General features: G+C 35.5%; 1 protein-coding gene across 3 annotated transcripts in view; it reads right to left on the bottom strand.

Annotated features, from left to right (window-relative positions):
• LOC119076405 (5-hydroxytryptamine receptor 2A) overlaps positions 1–26,033 on the bottom strand; it is a 128,295-nt gene that overhangs the window by 12,005 nt on the left and 90,257 nt on the right. For all 3 annotated transcript variants that reach the window (XM_037183132.1, XM_037183133.1, XM_037183134.1), the window contains 3 exons: positions 11,940–12,164; positions 11,623–11,821; positions 11,145–11,354 (listed from right to left, as the gene is read on the bottom strand). In XM_037183132.1, the coding sequence (XP_037039027.1) occupies positions 11,145–11,354; positions 11,623–11,821; positions 11,940–12,164 (634 nt within the window). The remainder of the gene's footprint in view (positions 1–11,144; positions 11,355–11,622; positions 11,822–11,939; positions 12,165–26,033) is intronic.

Below are 26,033 nucleotides of genomic sequence, written 5' to 3'. Positions count from 1 at the left end.
AGCGTTTTGGTTACGTTTTTGGGGGAAAACCCAGGTACACTCTTAATATTCCAGTAAGAAATTTCTCTAATAAATTGTCGACAGTGAATCAGGCTTTCGACCAGGGTTTATTTTTTTGAATTTTAATTCTGAAACGTTACAAAAAAAATCCGAATTTTTTGATTTTCGAATTATTTGAAATTTTCAGAACATTTTAACGGACATATTATAGTTTCAAATTTTACACTAAACAGTTTTTTTTTTACCGGAATAACCGGTTCACGATACCCAGAAAAAGAGTTGTAAAACTTTGATTCATCCACCACCACATCCCATAGTCACATTTTCGTTATGTGACCCAGCGCGCGTAATCACATAAGAGCCCGGACTACAGGGAAAACAGGCTTGAAGCTTTTACAAAAACCGTTTCGGTTTATTAGATACAAAAATGTCGTTACAAGAAACTGTCCGCTGTGACAAATTTTTTTGCCAAGAAGTCAAAATCTGTGACAAAGTAATTGCGCCAATTATCACACTTCTACATGGCCTCAATTCAGGCTCAATTTTATTTGAAGTTGATTACTTAGTTCGATTGAAAATGCATTTTGTTAAATAAGAGCTCATCGCTTAATTTTGTCATCATTGTCGATAACTGATGCCAACAACCGTCACATATAATACCTAAACAACTTTTAAAGAAAAAATTGGTTTGTTGGTGATAACTTATCCCACTCGGAGAAATCTGTAGAGTGTAGATTACATAAATTTACACAATCTACAAAGGTTCCTCCAAGTGCGATAAGTTGTCACCCATAAATTAATTTTACCGTTAAAAGAACCATATTTTATGGCTTTATAATTTTCAAAAAAAAAAAAAAAAGATTTTGGTTGAGAGAAATCATCGAAAAACGTAGGCTACAAATTTGCAAAGGGTCCAGTTTCAAAGAAACTCACCCATGATGCTTTCCATTGTATTCGTGCACCGTCTCTTTAGGTCCCCAAGGCATATTTAAACACTAAAACACTTTTAGTCGATGCAAAAACAAAAAGTTTTTTTTTGTTTTGTCGCGACAAAAACACAGAAAATATTTCGACACAACTGTGACATTTCGCTATTATAAGGACTAGAATGAATGTTTGCTGTGTTCACGTCGGCGGTAAAATATTTTCATTCAAAAAAGTGTCCGACACTTCAACGATGGTAGACATTTATTAAAATTGTAACCTCTCCCACTTCTTGAGTAAGCTAACAAGACTTCGCTGAGTCTAATTATGCCACCTCTTCGAACAAAAATATCGGCTGAGGTCGAATAATTCTCCGCTGAGCTTTAACAAACCTTCGCTGAGCTCTAATAATTCTCCGCTCAGCTTTGACAAAACTCTAATGAGTTCTAATAATTCCCCGCTAGGCTTCAGTAAGAGTCCGTCAGACCTAAGCACGTTGTAGTAAGGCAATGAAGCTAAGCGAACACTCAATAAGCATCAGCGGATACCTAATAATTGTTGCTATGATTTAATAAGACTCCACTTAGCTTTGGCAGATCTCCGCTGAGTGTCCGATTCGCTCCATTAAGCCTTCCTGCAACTTGCTTAGGCCCAACGGACACTTTTTGAAGCCTAGCGGAGAATTATTAGAGCTCAGCGGAGGTTTGTTAAAGCTCAGCGAAGAATTATTAGAACTCAGCCGATATTTTTATTCAAAGAGGTGGCATAATTAGACTTCGCGAAGTCTTCTTAGCTTACTAAAGAGGAACGAACATTTATTTACGCTCAGCGCAGTCTTACGAGAGGCTAAATTTTTAATAAATGCTCTCCCATCGTTGAGAGAATGTCCGCTGAGCTCTCGTAAAGCTTTAAAAAATGGCCGATGAACATTATTAAATGTATACGCTACCCTTTGTCAACCGTTTGATGATTGTTTTTAAATGTCCGACACTTTTTTGAATGAAAATATTTTACCGCCGAAAAGAACACATCATACATTGATTCTAGTACTTATAGTAGCGGAGTGTCACAGTTGTGTCGAAATATTTTCTGTGTTTTTGTCGAGACAAAACAAAAAAAAACTTTTTGTTTTTGCATCGAGTAAAAAGTGTTTTAGTGTTCAAATATGCCTTGGCGACCTAAAGAGACTATGCCCGAATACAATGGAAAGCATAAGAGGTGAGTTTCTTTGAATTTTTTCGGTGAATTTTTGTGATAAAATTTTACATACATTTTCGGGAAACTGTCCTGTCATTTCCCAATGACGGGCCTTAAGAGGCATCGATGCTTCATCGATATAGCCTACATTGTGCGTTTCGTTTTTTGATATATTTTCATCAGAATCCTATTTGAAAAATGTAGAACCGCAAAAACTTTCACAAATGTGTCAGCTTTTAACGAGGCTTTTAATAAAAAATGAATTTGTTTGTAACAGTTCGACCAGCTCTGAAAGTTATCATAAACACACTACCTCAAACAAATCTATCTTTTATTGAAACCTAAAGCATTCATGGTGGTTTTTCGTCGTCTCACCATTTTTAGAAAAGGAGTTTTATGAAAAGATGTTTAAAAATCGTTCCAATGTAGATTCTTCAGCTTAGTATAATAGAGTCAGTTTTCGATTTATTTGTTCGTCAAACGAGTCGCCACTGGTCAGCAGTAAATTTTTATTTTTAATTTTTAGAAGCATTGATGCATTGATACATGAAAACTTGCGCTTCCACCTATGTAATAAACACACACTAGGCGAGCCAACCTTAATCTGTCGACGTAGGAAATTATTTAAACGATCACTTCGTCTGTTACAAGTTTTATACAAACTCGTAATAAAATCTCTCTTGGTACCTTGGTGGAGATCTTCTGATCCAACTTCTTTCCGTGTACTTGTGACGCTCGTAACGATAAGAAATATTCGGAAATATTTTTATCGACTATAAATATCAGAGGGTGAAAATTAGGAGAACACGGGCCAAATACAAAAAAATTAGGACGAATGGAAGGTGCATGTATACTTCTCACGTTCTCATAGCAACGAGTGAAATTTATCGATATCACGTTAGGAACGGACAATTTTTTTTTACTTCGCATTCCTTTTCTAACTTCAAAGGACACAACGTGTCATTTAAAATCAATGTAACTTTCATTTGTTAGAAACGAAAAGTAAATTTAAAAGAAAAAAAAAGTTACTTGACAAGGAAAGTAATACTTGTTTTTACATAATTTATTAGAAGCAATAACATAACACCTTTTTTCATCACAACAAAAATCTTTGAATATTTTCATCGAGGGGTGTACTACGCTAAAATTTGTCAGTACATCCAAGACGACTTCAATCGGCTCCCATCAAATATCCGGAAGAACTTCGCACAGCAGTCCCCACAAGAAACCGTCCTTGCTTTATGTATGTAAAACAGAAAATAATGTCACTCGATTCGCTCGATTCGCCCCTGATTTTCTCAAGTTATCATTTGCTTTTGGAATCGTTAACATCTCGACACTGTATGACAAACAACAAGATTAATGTCCTAAGAGTAGCATTAAGTAATACATATATAGATATCAGGAGTAGAAGGAGGCTGTGTATACAAAAAAAATATCTAATCCATTTAGTAAGCATATAATTTGTCGACTGCATATGGAAATTTATTCATGCTTTTCCGTTGTCTTTTTTTGTGTTCTTCTTGTTTCCTAATGCATATCGGGGGTGGAGGGTTTTTCATTATTAACAGCAGAATTAAGTAACGTACGATGTGAGTGAATGGAATTGTCATAATACGAATTGCATTTGTCAAATCTACGGAAGAATAAAACTTCACATGCGCGTCTTTAGAACTGTAAGATTTTTTGTGTAACCAAGGATAATGCTCATTTTATCACTTCCACTGAAACTTCGGATGGATTTGCTGTGAAATTTTCATTTGTTTACCGATTTACTTGTGCGCCTCGACAATACCCCCGATGTGCAATTTCGTCCCGAGGTAAACATAACACAACAAAGTCTATTGATTTATCGTAGGGATGTAAATAACTATTCGCTTTTAGCTTTTGAGCGCCATCGGGCAATTGGAAAAATAGGCGCCAATTTAGTAAAGCTAATTTTTTTAAGGACCTCGGGCGCCATTTTCTTCTGCTCCACTTCGGGCGCCACGGGCATTTGCCCATTTAGCCCATATGGAAAAGGCGGCACTGCTCGCCTACGTTCTGAAAAATTATATTTTAGGAAAAAAATGTGTAAATATTCATTCTTGAGGCACTCGCTTCGTCCTGGATGCGAAAAACAACATCGAAATAGATAAATATTTTTCTCGTATTTTTCCGAAATTTTCAGGAAAATATTTTTTTGGAAAATTAGGGAAGGTAAGGTATGGGAACATTTAGGAAAGTGTGGTCAAATTCAAGAAAATACGGAAAAATGTGCTCCCAAAAAGAGTCTCTGGTAAACCGCAAGTAATTTAAATTTATGCAACACGTTGTGAAAAGAGGTTGTTTTCGTCACTTGATTTGGTGTTATCAAAAGAGCGAAGCGATTTTGTGATTTTTCCATTTATTTCATGACTTATCTTACAATTTCAATTTATTCCGGATTTTATAAATCTATTAATCCATCTCGCTAGCCCCAGTTACTTTTCGTCACTAGTGATAAAAAGTAGTTTCGACGTTAAAAGTCAAAGTCACTTAAACCGGCACACTTGAATGGCTTGTGTATGTCTCATGTCTATGTCTAAACAAAACAATACAAAGCCTATTTCTTGCACCATTAGCCTCCAATTATTTCCTATGTTCAGTTCATGCTAGGAACAGTGCTTTGGTGGTGTCTATTTGATGCTGTGATACAATAGCGTCATATTTTTTATACTTTCAACAAGGAATGAAGAATTTCTCTGGTCTCTAAACAACACAAAACTCAAGAGTAGCATTCAATAGACAAGAAACCAGCATTACATCACATTATATAGCTCAGAAATTCGGCGGGTCCGATAGTGCGCACCTGTTATGCGAGTTAATAATAGTTTTTCTTAGTCGATAACGATAACACTTAATCTGACAATAACGACTGATCTCTTAAAAATACGGTTTAAGTATTGAAGATTTCTCAGTTTCACGATAATTTGACTGGTTTTGTCAAGGGGTTTGTTGACTTCTCGCAATGATGAGTGAATTCAAGAAACAAGTGGAAGGCTTTGCTACGAAAGCAATTCATGTGGAACAAGAAACGGATTCATGGTCAGGCAAACAGGTCGTTCAGCCTATAGTTACCACTACCATAATTCGGCAGGAAGAACCAGATAGTTTTCTTGTAAGTGAATAGTCCGGAAATACTCTATTTGAGTACTACATTCTACATACTTCCGTACAGCCACACCATTACGGTCGAACGAGTAATACTACACGAAGTTTGTTGGAAAAATGTTTGGCCTCGTTGGATAACGGAAATTATTGTCTTGCATTTTCTTCCGGTCAAGCCGCAGCCGCATCCGTAACATCGATTTTGGCGTCTGGCGATCATGTCCTGTGTGCCGAAGGCATCTATTCTGGGGCACCGGATATTTTGAAAAGTTTGGAGGATAAAGGAATTCGGTTTGAGTCGGTTGATTTTACAGACCTGAACAATGTGAGGCAGGGAATTAAAACCAACACAAGGGTGAGTCGCTTTGCAGATGCAATAGCCTATCAATTCGGAGCTGAACAAAAATTTGAAGTTTTTTCCGTCAGATGATTTGGATGGAGTCAATCACAAATCCATTGCTGAACGTGTTAGACATTGAAGGTGTTTGCGAAATTGCGCACTCTCATCCGAATGTATGAATGATTTCAATATGCACCTTCCATTATTGATCGTATACCGTTTCAGGTAGTTGTTGTTGTAGACAACACATTTCTAACTTCCTACTATCAACGTCCGTTAGAACTTGGTGCTGACATTGTCCTATACTCTTTATCGAAATACTTAAGTGGACATTCCGACCTAATTATGGGAGCCATTGTACTAAATGATCCAGAAATCTACGCTCGCTTGAAATACGTTCAGCAAAGTATTCATTTCCAATTCGGAAACAATCATGAATTTAATAACTTATCCACTATAGCTCATGGTGCAATATCGTCACCATTCGATTGCTACCAAGCACAAAGGTCGTTGAAGACCTTAGCTGTACGAATGAAACAGCATGGAAAATCGGCATACAAAATTGCTCAGTTTCTGTCAACTCATCCTGCAATCGAAAAAGTTCTTCATCCCGCGTTACCGTCTCATCCACAGCATCATTTAGCTCTGAAACAGTCGTATGGTCATAGTGGGATAATATCATTTTATGTGAAAGGAGGCTACAAGAACACCAGAAAGTTCTTACTAGCATTGAGAATCATAATGTTATGCGGAAGCCTTGGTGGTGTGGAAAGCGTTGCCTCAATTCCGTAAGATCACTATACAAATTCGTGTATTTTAAACAATTTGTTGATTCATTCCTTTCCATGTCAATCAGAGCTTTTTGGTGGGCAGACGGAAAGAATTTAGATCAACTGGCAACATTGGGAATTACCAGTAACTTCGTTCGATTATCGGTTGGTTTGGAAGATTGCAATGATTTAATTAGAGATTTGGAACGTGCGCTGAATTTATCGCAGACCACAGACTAACGATACTAAGAGATGGTGTCTCTTGTGTCGAATATATCTATTCTCGTTGCATGTGTGCGGTGAAACAGCGCACAAGTAACGAGTACAGCGTCTTATTACAAAAGGTGATAAGATATGGCCTTTTTCATTAAATAAAACATTTTTGACAGGCAAAAATTGCTGGAAGTGTTTCAACTCAATTTTTAATTACCTTCAGTTAAAGCACATCTGAACTGAACATCTTTCGATCTATGAAGTGAATTGCCAAGATGGATGTGATATCAAATATTTGGGAATGTCGTAGTGAAGTCCAACAGTTAGATTCGTGGAACATAATTACTTTATCCACAAATAAATGACTATCCTGACGGTATCGCCGTGCTGATGAATATGAATACGAACAATCATTCGACAGAAATATCCAAGGTAAAACTTGTCGAAGAACTGTTCAGTAGAGACGAACGGAAATTCGAATGTGTCGAAAAAGTGAATATAATAATACAGTTTGCGTGAGTGATGGATTTGTTATCGTACACGCAGGAAGCAGATTACTCTCAGTGACGAAAAATAAAATTTTTGTTGACTATAATAGTCAACTAGTGCGTATTTTCATATTTACGTACTAGTGCGTAAATTGACGTTTGTAAATAATGTGGATCCCACTGCTGCGCATAAAATCTTGTTGCTAACACTATAGTAAATGAGTGTTTTGCCCAAACTATATGTTGTCAAACACTCCTTCGGCTCATATCGGCAATCTCACATCTATAGCGAAAAACAACCCCATTTACATGATAGCAAGACTTTTCAACTCTTATCCCGAGTTTTTTAATGGATTTTACGTATGCTACATGCGTCGAAAACCGTACTTTTCATGTTTCAAGCACTACTTTCGACGCCATCAGCATGGAAAATCCATTACATAACTCGGGATAAAAATGAAAAGTCTCGTTTTAGTGTGTTTATTGACATCGGCTACGCCACGGAACAATAAAATTCACACGAAAACTCTACTTTTCATCTTTTTATCCCTAGTCATGTAAAATACGATTACATGCTTTCGAAACCTAAACAAAATTTCTTATTTTCCCTAGGTGTGTAATAAGCCACTTTCGACCCTAGGAAAAACAAAAGCATGTAAAATACTATCACACACTGACAGATACATATTGTAGTGGATTGACAGGTCCATGCGACACAATTCATAAAAAACACTTGAAACTTGAGACCTTGTCTCTTATCCTAAACCACACTCGAAAAAACGCGTCCACACAATATTTTTACGGTAATGAATGTATAATAAAAACAAAAGTTTACATTCGCGATACTGGATTTTCAAAATGCTAAACTGACACCAGCCAAAAATGTCAACGCCCACTTGTCTCGGTGTCACTTGTCATTCTACGTAAAATCGTACGAAACATGCATCATATCACAAACTGATGTATCCCAACATCACTGATGTTTAACATCAGTGATGTTGGGGATACAGATTGCTAACTCGTTAGTAAATAGGGGTTTTGCGTACACAATGTGAAGTTTTTTCCTGCAAAATATATCGTTCGAGAAAACTGACATTTACCAACGAAAAATCATGGCCAAATATGTCGTATTTCAGTTGTCCGGTGCACAAAAAAATAGTACATTACTATGCAAGGGAAGTAAAGTGATATCTCGTATCCAGATGAGAAAAAGTATCCGAGGGCGGCAGCCCGAGGTACTTTTACTCATCGTGATACGAGATATCACTTTAATTTCCGTGTGTAGTACGACGTTTTACTATGCGAGTGATGTAAAGGTTATTGCCTATACATGTAATAGCCTTATTACATGCACCAGCATAGTAAAATTAATAATTAGTTAGCAAAATTACTATTAAAGTTCTTGTAGCGTAAAAACTATTTCATTTAAATTACAAAAAGATTGAAATGCAAGCGAAAATTATGTGCGTGCATAAGGTATGTTGTTGAACATTTAATGAATAATCCAGTTTGAAATTCAATTTACTAAAAAATAAACTGAAAAAGAAAAGCAAAATAATTGCGAACGTCTTTTCCGACGAACCGAAACTTAAGAATTCAAACATTTCTGGAAAAAAAACAAAGAATTATTTTTGCATCTGGTCTATTTGAGTCTTTATTTATTGTTCTTACATTTAATTTTCCACTTTCATTTTACTGTTTGTATACAATACAACAATTTCGCATTATGTTTGGAGCACTACAATCAGATAAACATAAACAAATGGAAAGCTTAAGCCACTTTTAATTTTGTGCTGTTAATGCTGAAACTGCGATGCATTTTTGTTTAAATCATTTCCAGCGAAAGAGAAGCTTTCACAGAAATTAAAAAAATTAAGTAAATTCCATGCAAATTGTAAGCATGTAAGTGTACAAAATGAAATATGTTAAGATATTAGTACGACGACGCAACGTTGGGAAATACATTCTCTTCACATCAAAATGACACATAGTACAGCATTTCGGCCCCGAGTGACATTCAACACATCTAGTAGCTAAAATAGCATTTATCTGCTGTAATGTCATAATATTCACAATTTGGTGACACTTTTAGAACCAAAATGAGCTAGATTTGAAGACGTCATTCTCAGAACGTCAATTATTTATGAACTGAAAATTTCGATGATGTCTCATTTCCGCACGGCTAACTTCGATAATTTCTCACTTATTCACGGCGAACTTCGATAATTTTACATTTATTCACTGGAAATTGGCAGATTCTTGACAGTGTGCTAGATCTGAGATTTTTTTGTGGGGAATATGAATATTATGATGGTGTCATGGCGTGTTGATGTTTCAGTTCGATTTTTTAAATTAGTTTTTAATTGTGATTATGACATTACAGTAGATAAAACCTTGTTCCTAACACGGTAGTAAATGGAGGCTTTGCGCAAAACACTCCCATTTACTACCTTATTATGAAAATAGCTATTATCGCTCGGTTGTATGAATTACTATTTCTCGCCACCGCTGAAACAATTGCAAATGCAATAACGAACACCAACTAATGGTGTCATCGTAAGGCTTCGCAAAAGTGGTTGCTTTCGTAATAATTTATTTCACCGGAAACGCATTTAAATGAAAGCATTTCTGCCAAACCGGAAAAGATTACTGTCGACATTTTCTTATTATTGAGCACCTTTTTTGGATCTGTGGCTTCGACGAATATTTTAGGTCAACCGCTAAATGCACTGATAAAAAACACAAAAAGCACGTTCCCGCAAAAAATCCAGATTAAATCACATCGAAATTACCGAAATTATTACATTGTTCACAATCGACCACAGCACTGCTTCTAGCATGAAAATATTGGGAGGCTGATGAAAGCACAGTAGGCTAAGCACTGTGTTTTTTTTGTACATATAGATGACTTTTTTCGTTGTTTGGGTTAAAACATCCAATACAATCCTTAGCTGTAGCTTTTATTACTTAAGCCTCCAAATTCAGTGTTCTTGCTAGGAGCAGTGCTATGCAACTGACACTAACTTTTTTTAGGCGATTTGACTTTTGAAAAACTATATTCATGTTTCGATTAACGACTTTAACGATGATTTTCTTCGTTAAGCCACGTTTAACTAAGTTCAGAGTGGATGTGATTTGGGTGTGAAATTGAGTCGGAAGGGCTATTTCCATAGATTTTCTTTTTGTAAAATCTTTTAATTAAGACAATATTTTGTGAATGCCCGATGTACGAGTTTCTTATTTTTCGTGTTTCTATTGATGTTTGACAGAAGGTTGTGCAAAAAACGATAAATCCCTTCCAACTTTCTAAAACTCGATCTTCAAAATTAGTTGTTTCAAGCGGAGGTAAAACAACACTTCTTCAGCCGATTTTGATTTTTTCTTGTCGTCAAACAATCTTTCACTGACAACAGACATATAATCTGTTACTTCTTTTGATTAAAGTATTTTTGGCAGATTGAAACCAAATCTATTACTTCATTAATTTTAACATACATTTTACTATATTAAGATCACAATAGCCAGATCTCATCTCTTATTTCTGTTGTAGCTATCGAATGGTTCCTGGACTCAGGAGATTTGTATATCAAAACTAATTGTAGAACAATTGAAGTAGTAGATGAAAGTGAAGATCCATCTTTTGGAAGAAGTTAGTGATACACTGATGTTAAGTGGATTAGTTTAGATTTAATAGATGGGTTTCAAATTATGTTTCGATAGGCGTGAAAATGTATATTGAAAGACCTTTGGATTCCAATTCGATTGACACTTCTATTTTCGACTGATTGACAACCAATTTTTACTCGAAGCAGAATTAATGTAGACAATATTGCTAACAATCAGCTGATGTCCAGAAAAATCATCGCTGAACAAACCTGCGAAATACCTTTGCCAGGGTTTGAAATTTTATTTTGCTAAAAGATAGAACTTGGCAAACATCTCTTAGCTGATTTTGGACAACCTAAACCAATTTTAGCAAATTAATTTTCCAAAAATAGGCCCTGATCTTTGCCATACAACAAGTAAAACCCGTACAACCATAGTCAACGTACGTCTAATGAGAAAATTTTCACTTTTTCTTACCGCTCTGATATGGTATTCACTCCTTGTGTTCGCCAACAAATCGTTTGCTGCGATTGCGATTGCATCATGGACGGTCTGCGTTGACACAGAACGTTTCCACTTTCCATTGCCGATGCACTCTGGGAACTTGTGCTCGTGCAGCTGATTTGATGATCTTGTTGCTGGGACTGTTGCTGCAGCTGTTGCGGTTGTTGCGGTTTAACAGCGTATCTGAAAACGGAAGTTTTTTTGTCGCTCGTTCTTAAAATTGATTTTTACATTTTGAATTTAGTTTCTTCGACAAACAATTTCGAATGTCACTCTTTTAATAGTGTACCAGACGGTAATAGCAGAACTTTTTTTTTTGTATACGACATGGTAAACAAGAATAAAAGTTTTCAAAGTTTCGAGAATCAATTTAAGAATTTTTAATGGAATTTCAGCTGTAAGCAACATGAAGTGGCATGAGGAAGAAGAAGTAGAGAAAAAGTATTTTTACCTGCGAAATATTTCTCCTTCCGGATGTTGAATAGCAAATTTAGCTTTTTTACTTAGCAGTCGAACAGTCAGAGAATACGTTGCCACCATCACCAGCATCGGCACATAAAAAGCAACCAGCGAACCAAACACAAAAAATGCTCGATTGTTAATCACGCATTTATCGGGCTTCGGCATAATATTCAGTACGTCAAGTATACCTAATGAAATGGCAGCAGTCATCGGATAGAAAATCCAATTTTAAATTGAAATATTCCACACACCAAAGTTTCAAGAAGAAAAACAAAATTTCATCAAAAAGTAATGTTCGTTCCATACCTAGTACAGTAATTGAACTGGATACAATCATCGCCATCACCCATACGATTCCGATTTTCATTCCAGCTATACGTTTAGTCGAATGGTTTCTCGAACCTAATGGATTCCGTATACCCATATATCGCCCCAGGCTTATAAAGCTCATATGTAAAATACTCGATGAGCATGCTAATACATCACAAGTTACGTATATGTTGCACCAAACTTTACCGAATGGCCAATAGCCTGCAAGGAAAAAAGAAGAGCGTTCCACGTGAACATTTGATTGATATGTGAAAGTCTTAATTTATAAATGAAATGAATGAGCTGGACATGTTACTCTTGCCCAACATATGTGCATTCAGACGGTTAAATGGAAGGAATTATTAAGCTTCGATAAGTCGTATCAACATATCCGTTATCTGTAAACGCCATCTATTGATTACATTTATCGCAAACAAAGTTCCTTCCACTTCGAGGTATTGTGGAAAGTCTAGGGTATTTTTGCTGTCATTATTACTATACCTAGTGAGGGAAATAGTTAAGACTTTTCACTAGTCATGGAAATTCTTTTCACTAGTTAGGGAAAGACTTTTCCCGAGTGACTTATACTGTATATGCTGAGAGTGTATTGGTGTGTCTTTTCCATCTCTAGGCACATTAAAGTACTTTTTTTCTGGGCATGCAGCAACACACTCTGAGCTATTATAGCAATATATCGTTCATGATACCCCAATACACATAAGATGTGTACATTTCGCTTAGGCTTCGCTCGCGCGTGAGTATTGGGGTATCATGAAACATACTATTCCCTAGTGAGAGAAATACTTTTCCCCTCCCTAGTAAAGTGAAGTACTCTGCACTCAAGGTCATAAATAGCCATTTCTTTGTTAAAATTAGGTTTCGTCTCATTATGATCCAGTATGATTTCCAGTATGTCCGACTTAAGACTTAAAAAATAAATGGAACGAGTCCTGGTTGGTTTAATTTATTCTCCCAGTCTTATCCTAGAATTCCAGCAGTTTTCGGAAATAATTTTCGTTTCCTCTTTTTTATCCCTTTTTCGAAAATTTATACTTCCACTCCCATTTCCATTTACAACATTTTTTTTCCTCTCTATTTTTATACTTTACAGAAATCCTTTATGTTACGTTAAAGGCTTTCCTTTATTCATCCGTTTTTTTTTCTGTATTTTTTTTTGTCTCTGCCGTGATTATCATTTGACAGAGCTTATGTATGAATATTCAAATGCTTTTCTTTTCATTTAAATGCCTTAATTTGTGACAAAATATTCATTTCATTTCAAAAAGAAATGTTGTGCATCGTGCTAGAATAGCCGTTTCTGTTACATTCACTCATTCACCAGGCAATCGGCGGGTGTGTCGCCTATTAACCCTTTCATTATTTTTATGTTATAAGTCCGAGAGAAAAATCACAATCTGGTTCATACAATTGTCGACTTCAAAATTCATTTAATTTTGCCTGGAAAAATTGGTTTCTCTGTTAATCGCATCACAGGACAACATTCATTTCATACATGGTTTACAAACTGGTTGCGAATTTTACTGCTACACCTTATATGACATGAGGGTATAAAGCACGTTAGGACAATAAATGACAGTACTTACTAACAGCATTTAATGAATAGTTAAATGCAGAATGGGATGTGTCACATTAGTGAATTATAAAAAGTTTGTTTGTTATGAAGTCAATGTTTAACATATTTTTCACAATGCAGGCGAGAAAATAGTCTTTGTGCACTGGACAACTGAAATACGACATATTTTGCCCCGTACGAAGTACAAAGGGGCTTATAGGATTACGATGCCGTGTGTAATTGATGGAATTCGAAGCAGACGGTAAGGGCAAAGTGTTTGCCTATGTTCATAGATGACGAATCTGCAATAAAAATTTTGTCTGTCCGTCTGTCACGTCGATATCTTGAGTAAATCAAATCCGATTTCAAAATTTTTTTTTTCCCTGAAAGATAGTCGAACTAGTGACCACCTAAGTGATTTAAGGTCTTTTGGTGATATTTATGGCAAAATAAACGATGGAAATGTAAATGACACGGCAAATGATAGGTATTGTCAATACCAATCCAGGAAAAAAAAGTTTTTTTAAATCGGGTGAGTGGACCGTGAGTTAGGGCCTTAGAAGTGAAATGCTACTAGGGCCCTATGTATATTTTACATAGAACTCGAGTAAATTTCATTCGTTTTTCGTAATTTTTGTTTGACTTGGAAGGTAATCGAATGCCGAATAGAATGTTGTTGAAAAAAAATTAAATTTGGGTCCTTGGCCTAAGGCCGCTACTAGGGCCTTATGTGTATTTCACATATAACTCGAGTAAATTTCATCCGTTTTTGGTAATTTTTGTTTCATTTGGAAGGTAATCAAAGGCCGAATAGAATGTTGTTGAAAAAAAATTAAATTTGGGTCCTTGGACTAAGGCCACTACTAGGGCCCTATGTGTATTTTACATATAACTCGAGCAAATTTCATCCGTTTTTCGTAATTTTTGTTTCATTTGGAAGGTAATCAAAGGCCGAATAGAATGTAGTTGAAAAAATTTTTTAATTTGGGTCCTCGGACTGAGGCCGATACTAGGGCCCAATGTGTATTTTACATATAACTCGAGCAAATTTCATCCGTTTTTCGTAATTTTTGTTTCATTTGGAAGGTAATCAAAGGCCGAATAGAATGTAGTTGAAAAAAATTTTAAATTTGGGTCCTCGGACTGAGGCCGATACTAGGGCCCTATATGTATTTTACAAATAACTCGAGCAAATTTCATCCGTTTTTCGTAATTTTTGTTTCATTTGGAAGGTAATCAAAGGCCGAATAGAATGTAGTTGAAAAAAATTTTAAATTTGGGTCCTCGGACTGAGACCGATACTAGGGCCCTATATGTATTTTACATATAACTCGAGCAAATTTCATCCGTTTTTCGTAATTTTTGTTTCATTTGGAAGGTAATCAAAGGCCGAATAGAATGTAGTTGAAAAAAATTTTAAATTTGGGTCCTCGGACTGAGGCCGATACTAGGGCCCTATGTGTATTTTACATATAACTCGAGCAAATTTCATCCGTTTTTCGTAATTTTTGTTTCATTTGGAAGGTAATCAAAGGCCGAATAGAATGTAGTTGAAAAAAATTTTAAATTTGGGTCCTCGGACTGAGGCCGATACTAGGGCCCTATGTGTATTTTACATATAACTCGAGCAAATTTCATCCGTTTTTCGTAATTTTTGTTTCATTTGGAAGGTAATCAAAGGCCGAATAGAATGTAGTTGAAAAAATTTTAAATTTGGGTCCTCGGACTGAGGCCGATACTAGGCCCTATGTGTATTTATACTCAATAAATTAAAATTTTAGGGCTATTTGAAATTTTTGTTTTATTTGAGAGGAACGTCGTACGGGGCTTCGTAATTGCGCTATGCGCAATTTGTAAGATGTACATATTACATAATAATTTTACTTTAACTACATTAACCGGCGCAATAGGCTTACGGTCAAAGTAGGGTGACAGACGCACTAGGGTCACGTACGCAATAGATATACGGGTTTGTACGGGGCTCAGTCGCAGCAAACGCTCCGACTGTTCTGATGGCTCGTTTGTTATGAACGATATATTGTGCGGGAAAAAATTCATTTTTTTACGATTTATTGTGCCGCACAATTATTGTGCGTGAAAGGAAGGTGAATGTGAAGTGTGTATATTTTCAAGTAAATTGATGTTTTTGTCTATTTCAGTTGTCCTGTGCACAAAACGTTGTTCGTACCTCGACAGGAAATTGAAATTTTCAGCACACGTTCTAATTTTCCTAACGAGCGAAGCGAGTACTGATGCTGAAAAAATCGTCATTTCCTAGCTTTGTACGAAAAATACTATTTTCTCCACTTTGCTGAAACTTCGAAAGCCATTGTTGTGAAAAAGGTTGGGTTTAACCTGGGGAAAAAGTTGGAAATTACATCTTCTTGGGTAAATTATGGCACTCGCTGCGCTCTGGCAAACAACCATATGTAATTTGTAATTTTATGAAGCTAAACACTGGCGAAATGTCAATAATTTAACAAAACAAAATTGGTGAAATTTAGCGAATTAGGTAAATAATTTACGGCTTAATATCCACTTACGAAAAAAATAGTCCGTTTTGTCTCCGTTTACTCTTCAAACAATGACAAAGAGGCGGGGATTAGCTAAACGGAGGCAAAACGGCGGAGACTCTCTAAATTTCACCAACGTTTGTTTAAGATAGGCTCCGAAAGTTGACTAATTTATTTTCGATCGAGGAATTTTTTAAAAATCGATTTCCTTGTCGATTTTTCAACGAGATGCATGATGGCAGTTTTTGTTCAAATGCATAAAAAGTGTAGGCAACAACGTGAGCTATCTTGACTTGTCTTTTTTTTATCCAAATTTGGCCATCATGGCACCACAATGAAAAATCGCTGTCAAAAATGTCTTGGCCGAAAATAGGGCATATGTGAAATGGTCAAAACATTTCGTCGTTTTCATTTTTGACTCGAAAAAGCTATGCACCATTCAAGTGAATTATATTTTAATATTTCTATTATTTCTATTATCGGGGCTTGCATCACTTTACCGAGCATTTGTTTGGATTATGGTTTGGAATTTAATTAATTAAAATTTATTAACAGCTATTCTTGTGGCAACGGTGTTCAACATTTTGGCGAGTTATTCTAGCAGAGGAAGTATTTGGCTAAATAAATTCAATTTTATTCATTTATCATTGCCGCCGAACCGCATTTAACAATTTAAACAGCAAATATAATGAGCTCCCCTTAGTTCCAATCATTTTATTCAAATTATTAATTATGCGTATACCTGCCGCGTAGGTGCCTCGTATGAATTTAGATGTGCACACTTCCGCCTTTTATACGGTAATTTAATTTTTGCATGGTCGGTTGTGGGTCGGGATGAGCCCGGAGATCTGGTACGTATCTATGCAAGAGTTTTTACTCCGGCAGATATACACACTTCATGATTCGCTTCATTTTAATTGTGAACGATAATGACTCCAGAGAAAGCTACTCCAATTAAAGGTAAATCGAAAAGCCTTTCGACTAGCCATATACATTCTCTCGAGAACTTTAGTGTTTTTTCTGCAATGAGATCTTTGACCTTTATTATCCTTTCCATTTGATATATAACTTCAGATAATCCTTTCCTTCGCGTAATATTTCGTTGACTTAAAAAGCTGTTTCTTGCCTTCTCAAGTACCTAGTAGCATACTTTTGTATACATTTTTTTAACTACAGTAGACGACACTGAAATTTAAGCATGAATTTTCTTCAGCTGTTTTTCAGTGGACCAGATCGAACAAACCAAACTGATCATACGTCTCTATACGATATACTTCTACCACGCGTATAAACCGTATAAAGACGTACAAGAAGTTTTGTTCGTATGGAAAAACAGCTGGAGCAAATTAATGCCTAAATATCACTGACGTCCACTGTGCAGGGGGAAAATTTGCAGACTGAGAATTTTTTTTAAATAAATTATAAATTTTTTTATAGTTTTCAGAGTAGGGTCGAAAAATTTTAAGGTGCGAAGAGCTCAATCCAGCCGCTTAGTAGCTACGGTCCTGGATATTTCCATTAATGTATGTATATAATAATCATTATGCGGCTTGCAACCGCTGTTTACATACTGAATGCACAATCCAATGGAACAGCCTCTCATTATTAAGTTCAATTTGTTATTTATTTGAGGCAATAATTGAACACAAAAATGCCGAAATGCCGAAATATGCCCGCTGCCATACAAATTACCGGTACGCAGAATAATTAGTGGCATATGTAGCGGATGTATCAACTGAATTCCGAAATTCGTAACAACAATGGAAAACATTTTCAATTTTTTTTGGTATGCCAGGCGTATCGACTGTATATTAAAATGCGAAAATATAATGTTTTGTCGCTTACCAAATTTAAATTGAATTGTTTACGCCAATATTCCATAGTCAAAATTCTATAAATTAATAGCGGAGCTAACAAATCATAAAACTTTTTTTTTACCTAACACGACACGATTCGTTCATCGCTCTGGTTACGTAAAAAGGCGCACCTTTCACCTGAATGGATCCCATGAAAGTGTATGTATAGTACAATAAATACCCAACATTCTGTGCTTTAAGAGAACTTAACTATTCGTGTAATATATGGGGTTAACATGAGGCTAATGTTTCGGGTACTAACTCCACTATGAAAATAAAAAGAAAATTTCCTTTTTTTTAAATGGAATGTCAAATATGTTTGGTTGAAGAAACGAGAAAATTCCGTTCCGTTAAAGCTATAAACAGAGACAAGACACGGCTTTATTCACTGTGCATACCCCAACAATATACATGTACCCGTACAATGTATATTGTACATAAAAACATTCATTGCGCTATTTTATAGATTTTGTAGTAGGTATACAGACTTACAGACAACACAATCACAATGTATAAAGGACATGGACAAAAGTGTGTTTATACTCATATAGCACCACACTGCTAGTCCAATGGTAATGTAAACATTGAGAACTTTTTCTGCAAATCGTTGGATTTTATCATTTCTATTGTTTTAAAGGAGTGGATTTTTTCTATGCATGGGAAAGGACATAAAAAAAGTGAACTTTCATTATTAAATTGACCTGAAAATGTAAGGATTTGAATCTCGATGAAATTAGTTTCCTGTGTGCGAGTCCCTTTGTACTGAATGGTTTTTGTTTATTATGTAAATACACACAGATGTCGATTTGGTAGATGTACGTTTGTAATGTATAGTTTTGCATTCGTTTTTACAATGAAAGCACGAAATCGATAAAGCAAGGAGTCGCATAACCTTCATATTATGGAGTAAAGATGGTTTGTTGAGAAGGCAAATATATCGATAAAATGTGCTCAACTTGATACATGCAAATTAAAGCCGATTCACTAACACTCTAGACCTGGAGCCCACGACACTTTGAGTCCCTCATAGGGCCACGGCTTGAAACCTATGCCATTTTGTTACATTCCAAAATACGAGTAACATTTATTATACGACTTTTATAGACCATTTATACGAGAGTAGACCTAGTGTGTATCTTGGCCATCTTACATCGCAGAAAATCCAAATTGGTGTCAAAATGAAGGTATTGGTGCCAAATGACGAATGGAATTTTAAAATTAAATTTTTATCGAAAGGCCTGTCGTGCCAGACAAATCAAATTTTCGAAATTCCAACTTGTCTCACACGACAGGCTTTTAAATAAAAATTTAATTTTAAAATTTCATTCGCCATTTGGCACCAATACCTTCATTTTGGCACCAATCTGGATTTTCTACGATGTGAGTTGGCCGAGATACACACTAGGTCTACCCTCGTTAGGGCCCAAATCCAAAAGTCGTAGAACAAATGTTTTTCGTATTGTGGAATGTAGCAAAATGGCATAGGTTTGAAGCCGTGGCATTATGAGAGACCCAAAGTGTCGTGGGCTCCAGTTCTATTCGTTCGTTGTGAATTTTCTTTGTTGTTTACTTTTAAGCACAAAACCCACAACACTCCGTTTACTCACCGTTTACGCTATAACTATGGAAAGAGAGAACAGTTTACATTGTAACTTAGAAAACGGCGATCAAGATGGAGTTACTGCGAATTGGCCTTTAAGATCAAGTTATGCTTTAAGTCAAGCACAAAATACACGAGGCATCGAAAACGTTTTTTCCATTAGTTTATGAAGAGAATTTTGATCGAAACACATTTTCGATGCCACTGCCTCGTGTGTTTTGAGCTTTAGGCTTGATTTCCACTTACCAAAAAAGTACTGCGTTTTCTCTTAGTTTACTATAATAATAGAAAAGAGTGGTGGTAAACGGAGGCAAAACGGAGTCGTTTTTTTGTAAGTTGAAACCATACTTTATTGTGTTAAATGTGAACCATTTCTGACTACTTGCAGTTCGCCTACAGGTCAGATTTGTCTGAACTTATACCGAATTTACCAATATTTCAACCTGAACATATGACCAATTTTAACATTCCCGGAATTGACCTAAGACCTGAGAATATATTAATCAGGTCAAAGGTTGCCTGGAAGATGTCAGGTTACTCACCCGTTCTGACAGTATTTAGGTTCTTTTTCTTTTTTTTTTCTTTTTTTTTTACATGCAAGCACAAACACCCCTTTGATGTTGATGGTTCACATCAACACGGTCTAGCCTAAATAATTGGGGGAAATGCTCGGTAATGGGTATTAATATTATTCTTGAAAAGTTGAGGATTACATACGGGGCAAAATTCAGAAGCGACAACATTCTGAAATTACCTGAATTGAATTCGACAGACAGGTCAAGTTAGTTTTCCGAGATTTCTTCGATGTATTCGTTGTTATCACATAGACGATAAACGTTATGGCCACAAATCGACACTTAAGCTCTTCCATCTCATTGTGTGTACTCAAATTTTTGGTTTGTTTTCTCTCTTACAGCTACAATCAACTATTCTCATAAGTCCTGAGCCTTTATTTTTTAGGAAAATCTTATACCTTTGCTTAGTACTTTACTATGAAAAATGCAAATATTCTCGCTTCATTTCAATTGAATAACGTTTTGGCCCGGCTCCAATTCGACATCGTTCTGCTACATAATGCAGGTGATTATTTTTTATGTGGAAAACTATCGACAAACAATATTATACTCCGAATACGAAGTGTTAACATTCAGATTTACATTCGGCCAATAGGGAAATGTTACATGCAAAGTTCGATGAAATTGTTATACGAATGGTACCCAGATGGATGTTTTGGTAGGATGGTTTTTCTTGCACAATAACTGTTTGTCACTATTAGAAAGAGATTGGTATGTTAACAACGGTACCAGACGAATGATATGCACCAAGTCTGCAGTAACTTTAAAATCACGTAGAAGCTAACGTTAGTAGATTCAGTGAGTAGGATATGGGAATGAATATATTGATTGAACCGATTGGGAGGTTTGTAAACAAAACAAATCTGATTAAATCGGTTCAATTTTGGGGTAGTTGAGTTGAAAGTTTTCTTATTGATTACCAGCAAAAGCAATTGTTGGGAGACACCGATATTCGTCCCATACTTATTTCGCTCTTCTAAATCATAGATGGCACTAGGTTTGTCGCACAGCCCATCACCGAGCAATGTACAACTAATCCGATAATGCTCTGATCAGCATATTGCACACAAGGCTCCTCCAATCAATCCGAATTACAATTAACCCATTACTATAGTTGACTACCCAACATTAATTAGGAAAAAGTTTACATAACGTCCAGAGCACTGTGCACAGTACGTCGATAGTTTATTGTTCCATTCGTTTAAAAATCGATAAATCTTCATCAGTGAATACCACCAACATTCCATCCAAGATTTTTAAATTTCTGCTACATTTGTCTGCATCAAAAGAACCACCACATTTTATACGAATAGTGCAAAATACAAAAAAAAGAAAACATTTCCCAACAAAACTATTCTATGCCACATTGAAGGAATTAACTGAATTTTTTTCCTCGGTTGGCCATCACAAACATACCATAAAATATATCTCTCCAAAGTTACTTTCTCGTTGACTTTCTATGCGGTCCATTGAAAGTTTGTTGCCTCATTGATTCGGTAAACAAAATGATGCAAAACAACGGACAATACAACAAAAGGGGAAAAAAATGTAAATAAATGATTTTCCAGTTATATGGCGAATTCTATACCATTCGACAAAATGTAACGTGGTAACGGCAGTAACACTCTCTAAAATCGAAATGGTGTATATTTTGAGAGAATTTTGTTTTTATCAAGTTGATTTTACATATCAGGACCGTACGGTGTAGCGTTTTAATTAAATTAATTACGCTATACCATACCATACCATCTTGATGCATAGTTTTCCTTCGCCAATATTCGCAATTTCAATAAGGCTTTCTTAATTTAACCTGAATTAAATTAATTTTTTCTGCAAAATAAATCCACGCCATTAGTGGTATAAGTTTATACTTCAGAGAGAGCTTTTTTCCTTTTTGTTACGATCTGTCAGCTTTTCTATTTTGCGATTTAGTATGGAAATGAAAACTAAAATTGAGATATCTTTGCTGTTTTAAAGGGCTTTTCATATTTTTTTGGACCAAAATGTTTTAAAATGTGTTTGGAATCGATTGACATTAACAGATTGTGTGAAAATATTTTTCTATTTTATTATTTTGTTAATGTCAATCGATTCCAAACACACTTTAAAACATTTTGGTCCAAATAAATATGAAAAACCACTTAAAACAGCAAAGATATCTCAATTTTAGTTTTCATTTCCATACTAAATCGCAAAATAGAAAAACTGACAGATCGTAACAACGGAGAAAAAAGCTCTCTCTGACGTATACATTTATACGACTAATGGCGTGGATCGATTTAGATTATCTAATTAATAACCTAATAATTTTTCGACGAGTGGTGTCCAGCCGAAATTAAAATTCAAAATAAATAAGTTGATTCGAACTGAACCGATTGTTTATTTATGTAACAAATTTAAAGAATTTGCTGAACGCAAAACGAGGTTTCTCCATTTCATGTAACAAATTTAAAGAATTTGCTGAACGTCTGTAACATGGTTCACAATAGAATTACCGATATACATGTCTTCTTCAGTTGATGCGTGAAATAGGGCAGGCTGCTGAGTAGCAAGACGAAGAACACAATAGTCTCTCGTTGAATGAATTGATGTTTGTTTGGCTAGTGTACACGGCATGTGTGTCGAGTCGACATAGTTGAGTTTCATTTTTATTTGTACTTAATGTCCTCTTCACTTTTGAACACACTCTGAATGTTGGGGCACACAATATGTCCTAGTTTTCTTTTTTTGTTTGAGATAATTGTGTCCGTACAAGAGCATTCGTCCGTATATAGTAATAGTCAGATTTTACATGTGATTGTGGTTAGATTGTATGCTGAATGGAAAATTCTGTTCCGTATGAGGAAAAAACAAAATGGTTAGCCACTTAAATGTTCTGTGTGTTTTTTTCCTCGTCACTTGGATTTCCTTTTATACATTTTACCGAAAAAAGGAACCTGCATTTTTGTTACATTTATTTTTGCGGCGTATTAGGGAGCGTTCATAAATTATGGACGCGATATGACACTACTCTTTCTATTAGTACGTCAAATAAATATGGATAAAATGTTTAAAAAATCCCGCCTTTGCCGTGTAATTTGTGAACGGCGTCAGAACCACTCACTTTTATCCCCTTTAACACTGCTGGCTCCATTTTATAGGTCAGTTCCATCGAACTGTAAAACCGATCTTTAACAAGCCGAAAACAAATGTGACCATCCCCACAGCCATAACCTCAACGCTGTTGTGAACATTTTGTCAACAATATTTTTTTGGTTATGTTACTATGGGTTATAGCTGAAATAGCTGAAACAGTGGAATTCTAATGGTGTGCCTTCACCCCTGTGTACAGCGTCATTTGTGAACGGTCTCTTATGTGATGAAGAGCGCGTAAGAACGTTTTTCCCCCCTTTAACACTGCTGGCCCATTTTATATAAATCCTAATGGAGTTTTCCAACACAAATAAAATACGTAAATGCTCTTTAAATTCTATTTTATTTACGTTGTGGGTGATACACATAAACAAGGTGGCCGGGAATAGGAAGAAAAACGTTTTATTAGATAAAAAAAAACATAAACGAAAGAAAAACACAATTTAACAAGTTTTTTTTTCTTCTGGCTGCTTTCTTTTTCGTCTCCATTCTCTTTAAATCTGCAAAGTTTCTACAAAGTACAAGTAGGTATAATAAGAGCGTTATGTATGAAAAGAAGGTAGGAACAATTTTGATTCGTTTTTTTCTCAGTATTTCGTAAGTCGGAATGGCAAGAGAGTTCACAAAACTTATTTTTATCGAAAAAGCTGTCAGTATCGATAAAATGTTAAAAAATTGGATTGGACGAGTATCGTTGACTTTATCGAAATTTTGTGCACTATCCAGACAAAGAGCAAAAATTGTAATGTAGAAGTCAGTCTTCTGCGGATTATTAGATAGTTCACGAATGGGAAATTTGAATAAATATATCAGCATTTAGTGGAGCTGATGAATGTCGACCGGAGTTATATAGTCCTAGAGAAATTGAGCTATTGATCACGATTAGTCACGATAATCCAAATTCATCTAGCAATGCCTCGAGCAATGCTAGCCGAGAAATATTCAAAAACAATTTTTTGTTGTTGAATGAAGTATCAAAACTAATCGTTCCACATATTGTCAACAAAAGAAACGGAACAATAGTAGTTTCAATCACACGTATTTGTATGAAATAAAAGAAATAGAAATTGACTGCTGTGGAATGAAAAAGTAAAAACTTATGTTGAGCTTAGTTTAACTTCCTCTTAAACATCGTCCACCAGAAATATAATGAGCCACAATCCAGCAGACAAATTTCCGAAATTTCAAGAAGTTCCGGACTCTCAAGAATTCAAATTCTTAAAAATTCTCGAAAAATTATTTTATTTTAGAATTTGGAGCTCTTTCAAAAAATTTCGATAATTTAGCCGCGCAGTCGGAAATTCTGAGGATTCTCGAGGATTTTACTATCATTTTTCAAGGATTTCTTTACTGATTCTGGACTTTCAAAAGTTTTTTTCTTCAATTTTTAACGATTTTCTTCTTTTGATTTTGCAAATAGCAAAAGACTGCTTTTTCTGACAGTTTTTCTCGATTTTCTCCAAAATTTGTCGATGGATATGTACATCAATCGATAGCCACTGGAAATACCTATCGATTGATGTGCATATCAAAAAAATCGTCGGAAGCGTTTCTATGAATTTTAGGATTTTCTTTCGTAAAAGTTTGAAGGATTTTCTTTTGACTGACAAAGGATTTCCAATGAAAATTTGCCCTTACTATTTATGAGTCATAACATGCTACTATTATGTTGTTCAAATAGAACTTAGCTGCCCGTTGTGTTTGCAACAATGATAGGACAACCTTCTCAAATATTTTCAGGGTATTATTCTGTTGGTATGTCTTCACAGTAGACGTCACGTTGCCGTTTTTCTTTTTCTTCGTCTTTAAATGTAGCAAAAGGAATCTGTCTCACTTTTATAACTTCACACCTATAAATAGTGAAATGGTGTGAAGTGGCGAATAAAGTCAAAATATCTCCGTATTTATATGACACCGTACTGCCTGTCCTTTTACATTGTAATGTATTGGAAATAGGTACTTCTATACCCAGTAAATCACTGAATACACCAAACAAATTCAAAGTTAAAATTAGATTTCTTATAGCGTCATATGGCGTACAAAGTGTACGATACACTACGGTATACATAATATAAAAGCCAGTAAATGGAAATAGAAAATAGATAAAATTTTACAATTTCATAAATTCAACGTGTGTCACCCGTAAATACCTCTTCGAATTTAAATAAATGTCTTCGGTGTAGCATTACGACCTATTGAAATTGGTGTCACAAGAAATCCGAATGCTATAGACATACACATAATAATACACTACCGACATCCTAGCTGACATCAATGCTGTGTTGAAAATCATTTCGAATGAATTTATTTTGTAATATTAGTTTATCGTATATGGTAGCACTATGTAGCACATTCAGATCGGACGGCATATCACTATACGAATGCAAACATTATTTTCTTCAATTTCGTGAAATGACTCTGGAAAAGGCTTCCGATAATGTTAGTGTGAGACTGGAAATTTATTCAATAAAGGAACGACTGTTGATACAAATTACCGGATATATTTGGACCGAAAGCGTTCATGTACAATAATCTGATGAATTTGAAAATGTAATCACCAGTGATGAGAGAACAAAACAGTGAACCCTGGCCTCACAGATTTTCCAGTGTTTTTGTTGAAGAGCTGGACAACGGATTTATGACACCTGTGTAAGATAACAGCTCGGGCACAGGAATCGATCCCAGTTTCTTTGTACCTAAATACTGAGCTATCCCGTCCGTATTGAACTGATTACTCTAACTTTACTTATCAGTCATATTAACGCAACTCAACGTCTGCACCATACTTCGCTATTGCTGGCGATCTTCGGCTACTCAGTTTAGTACTTTAACAACTGCACCA

The sequence above is a fragment of the Bradysia coprophila genome, unplaced genomic scaffold (genome assembly GCF_014529535.1).
Source record: "Bradysia coprophila strain Holo2 unplaced genomic scaffold, BU_Bcop_v1 contig_232, whole genome shotgun sequence".
Lineage (NCBI taxonomy): Eukaryota > Metazoa > Arthropoda > Insecta > Diptera > Sciaridae > Bradysia > Bradysia coprophila.
The sequence above is the reverse complement of the archived record's forward strand: the minus strand, read 5'-3'. Positions and strand labels throughout refer to the sequence as shown.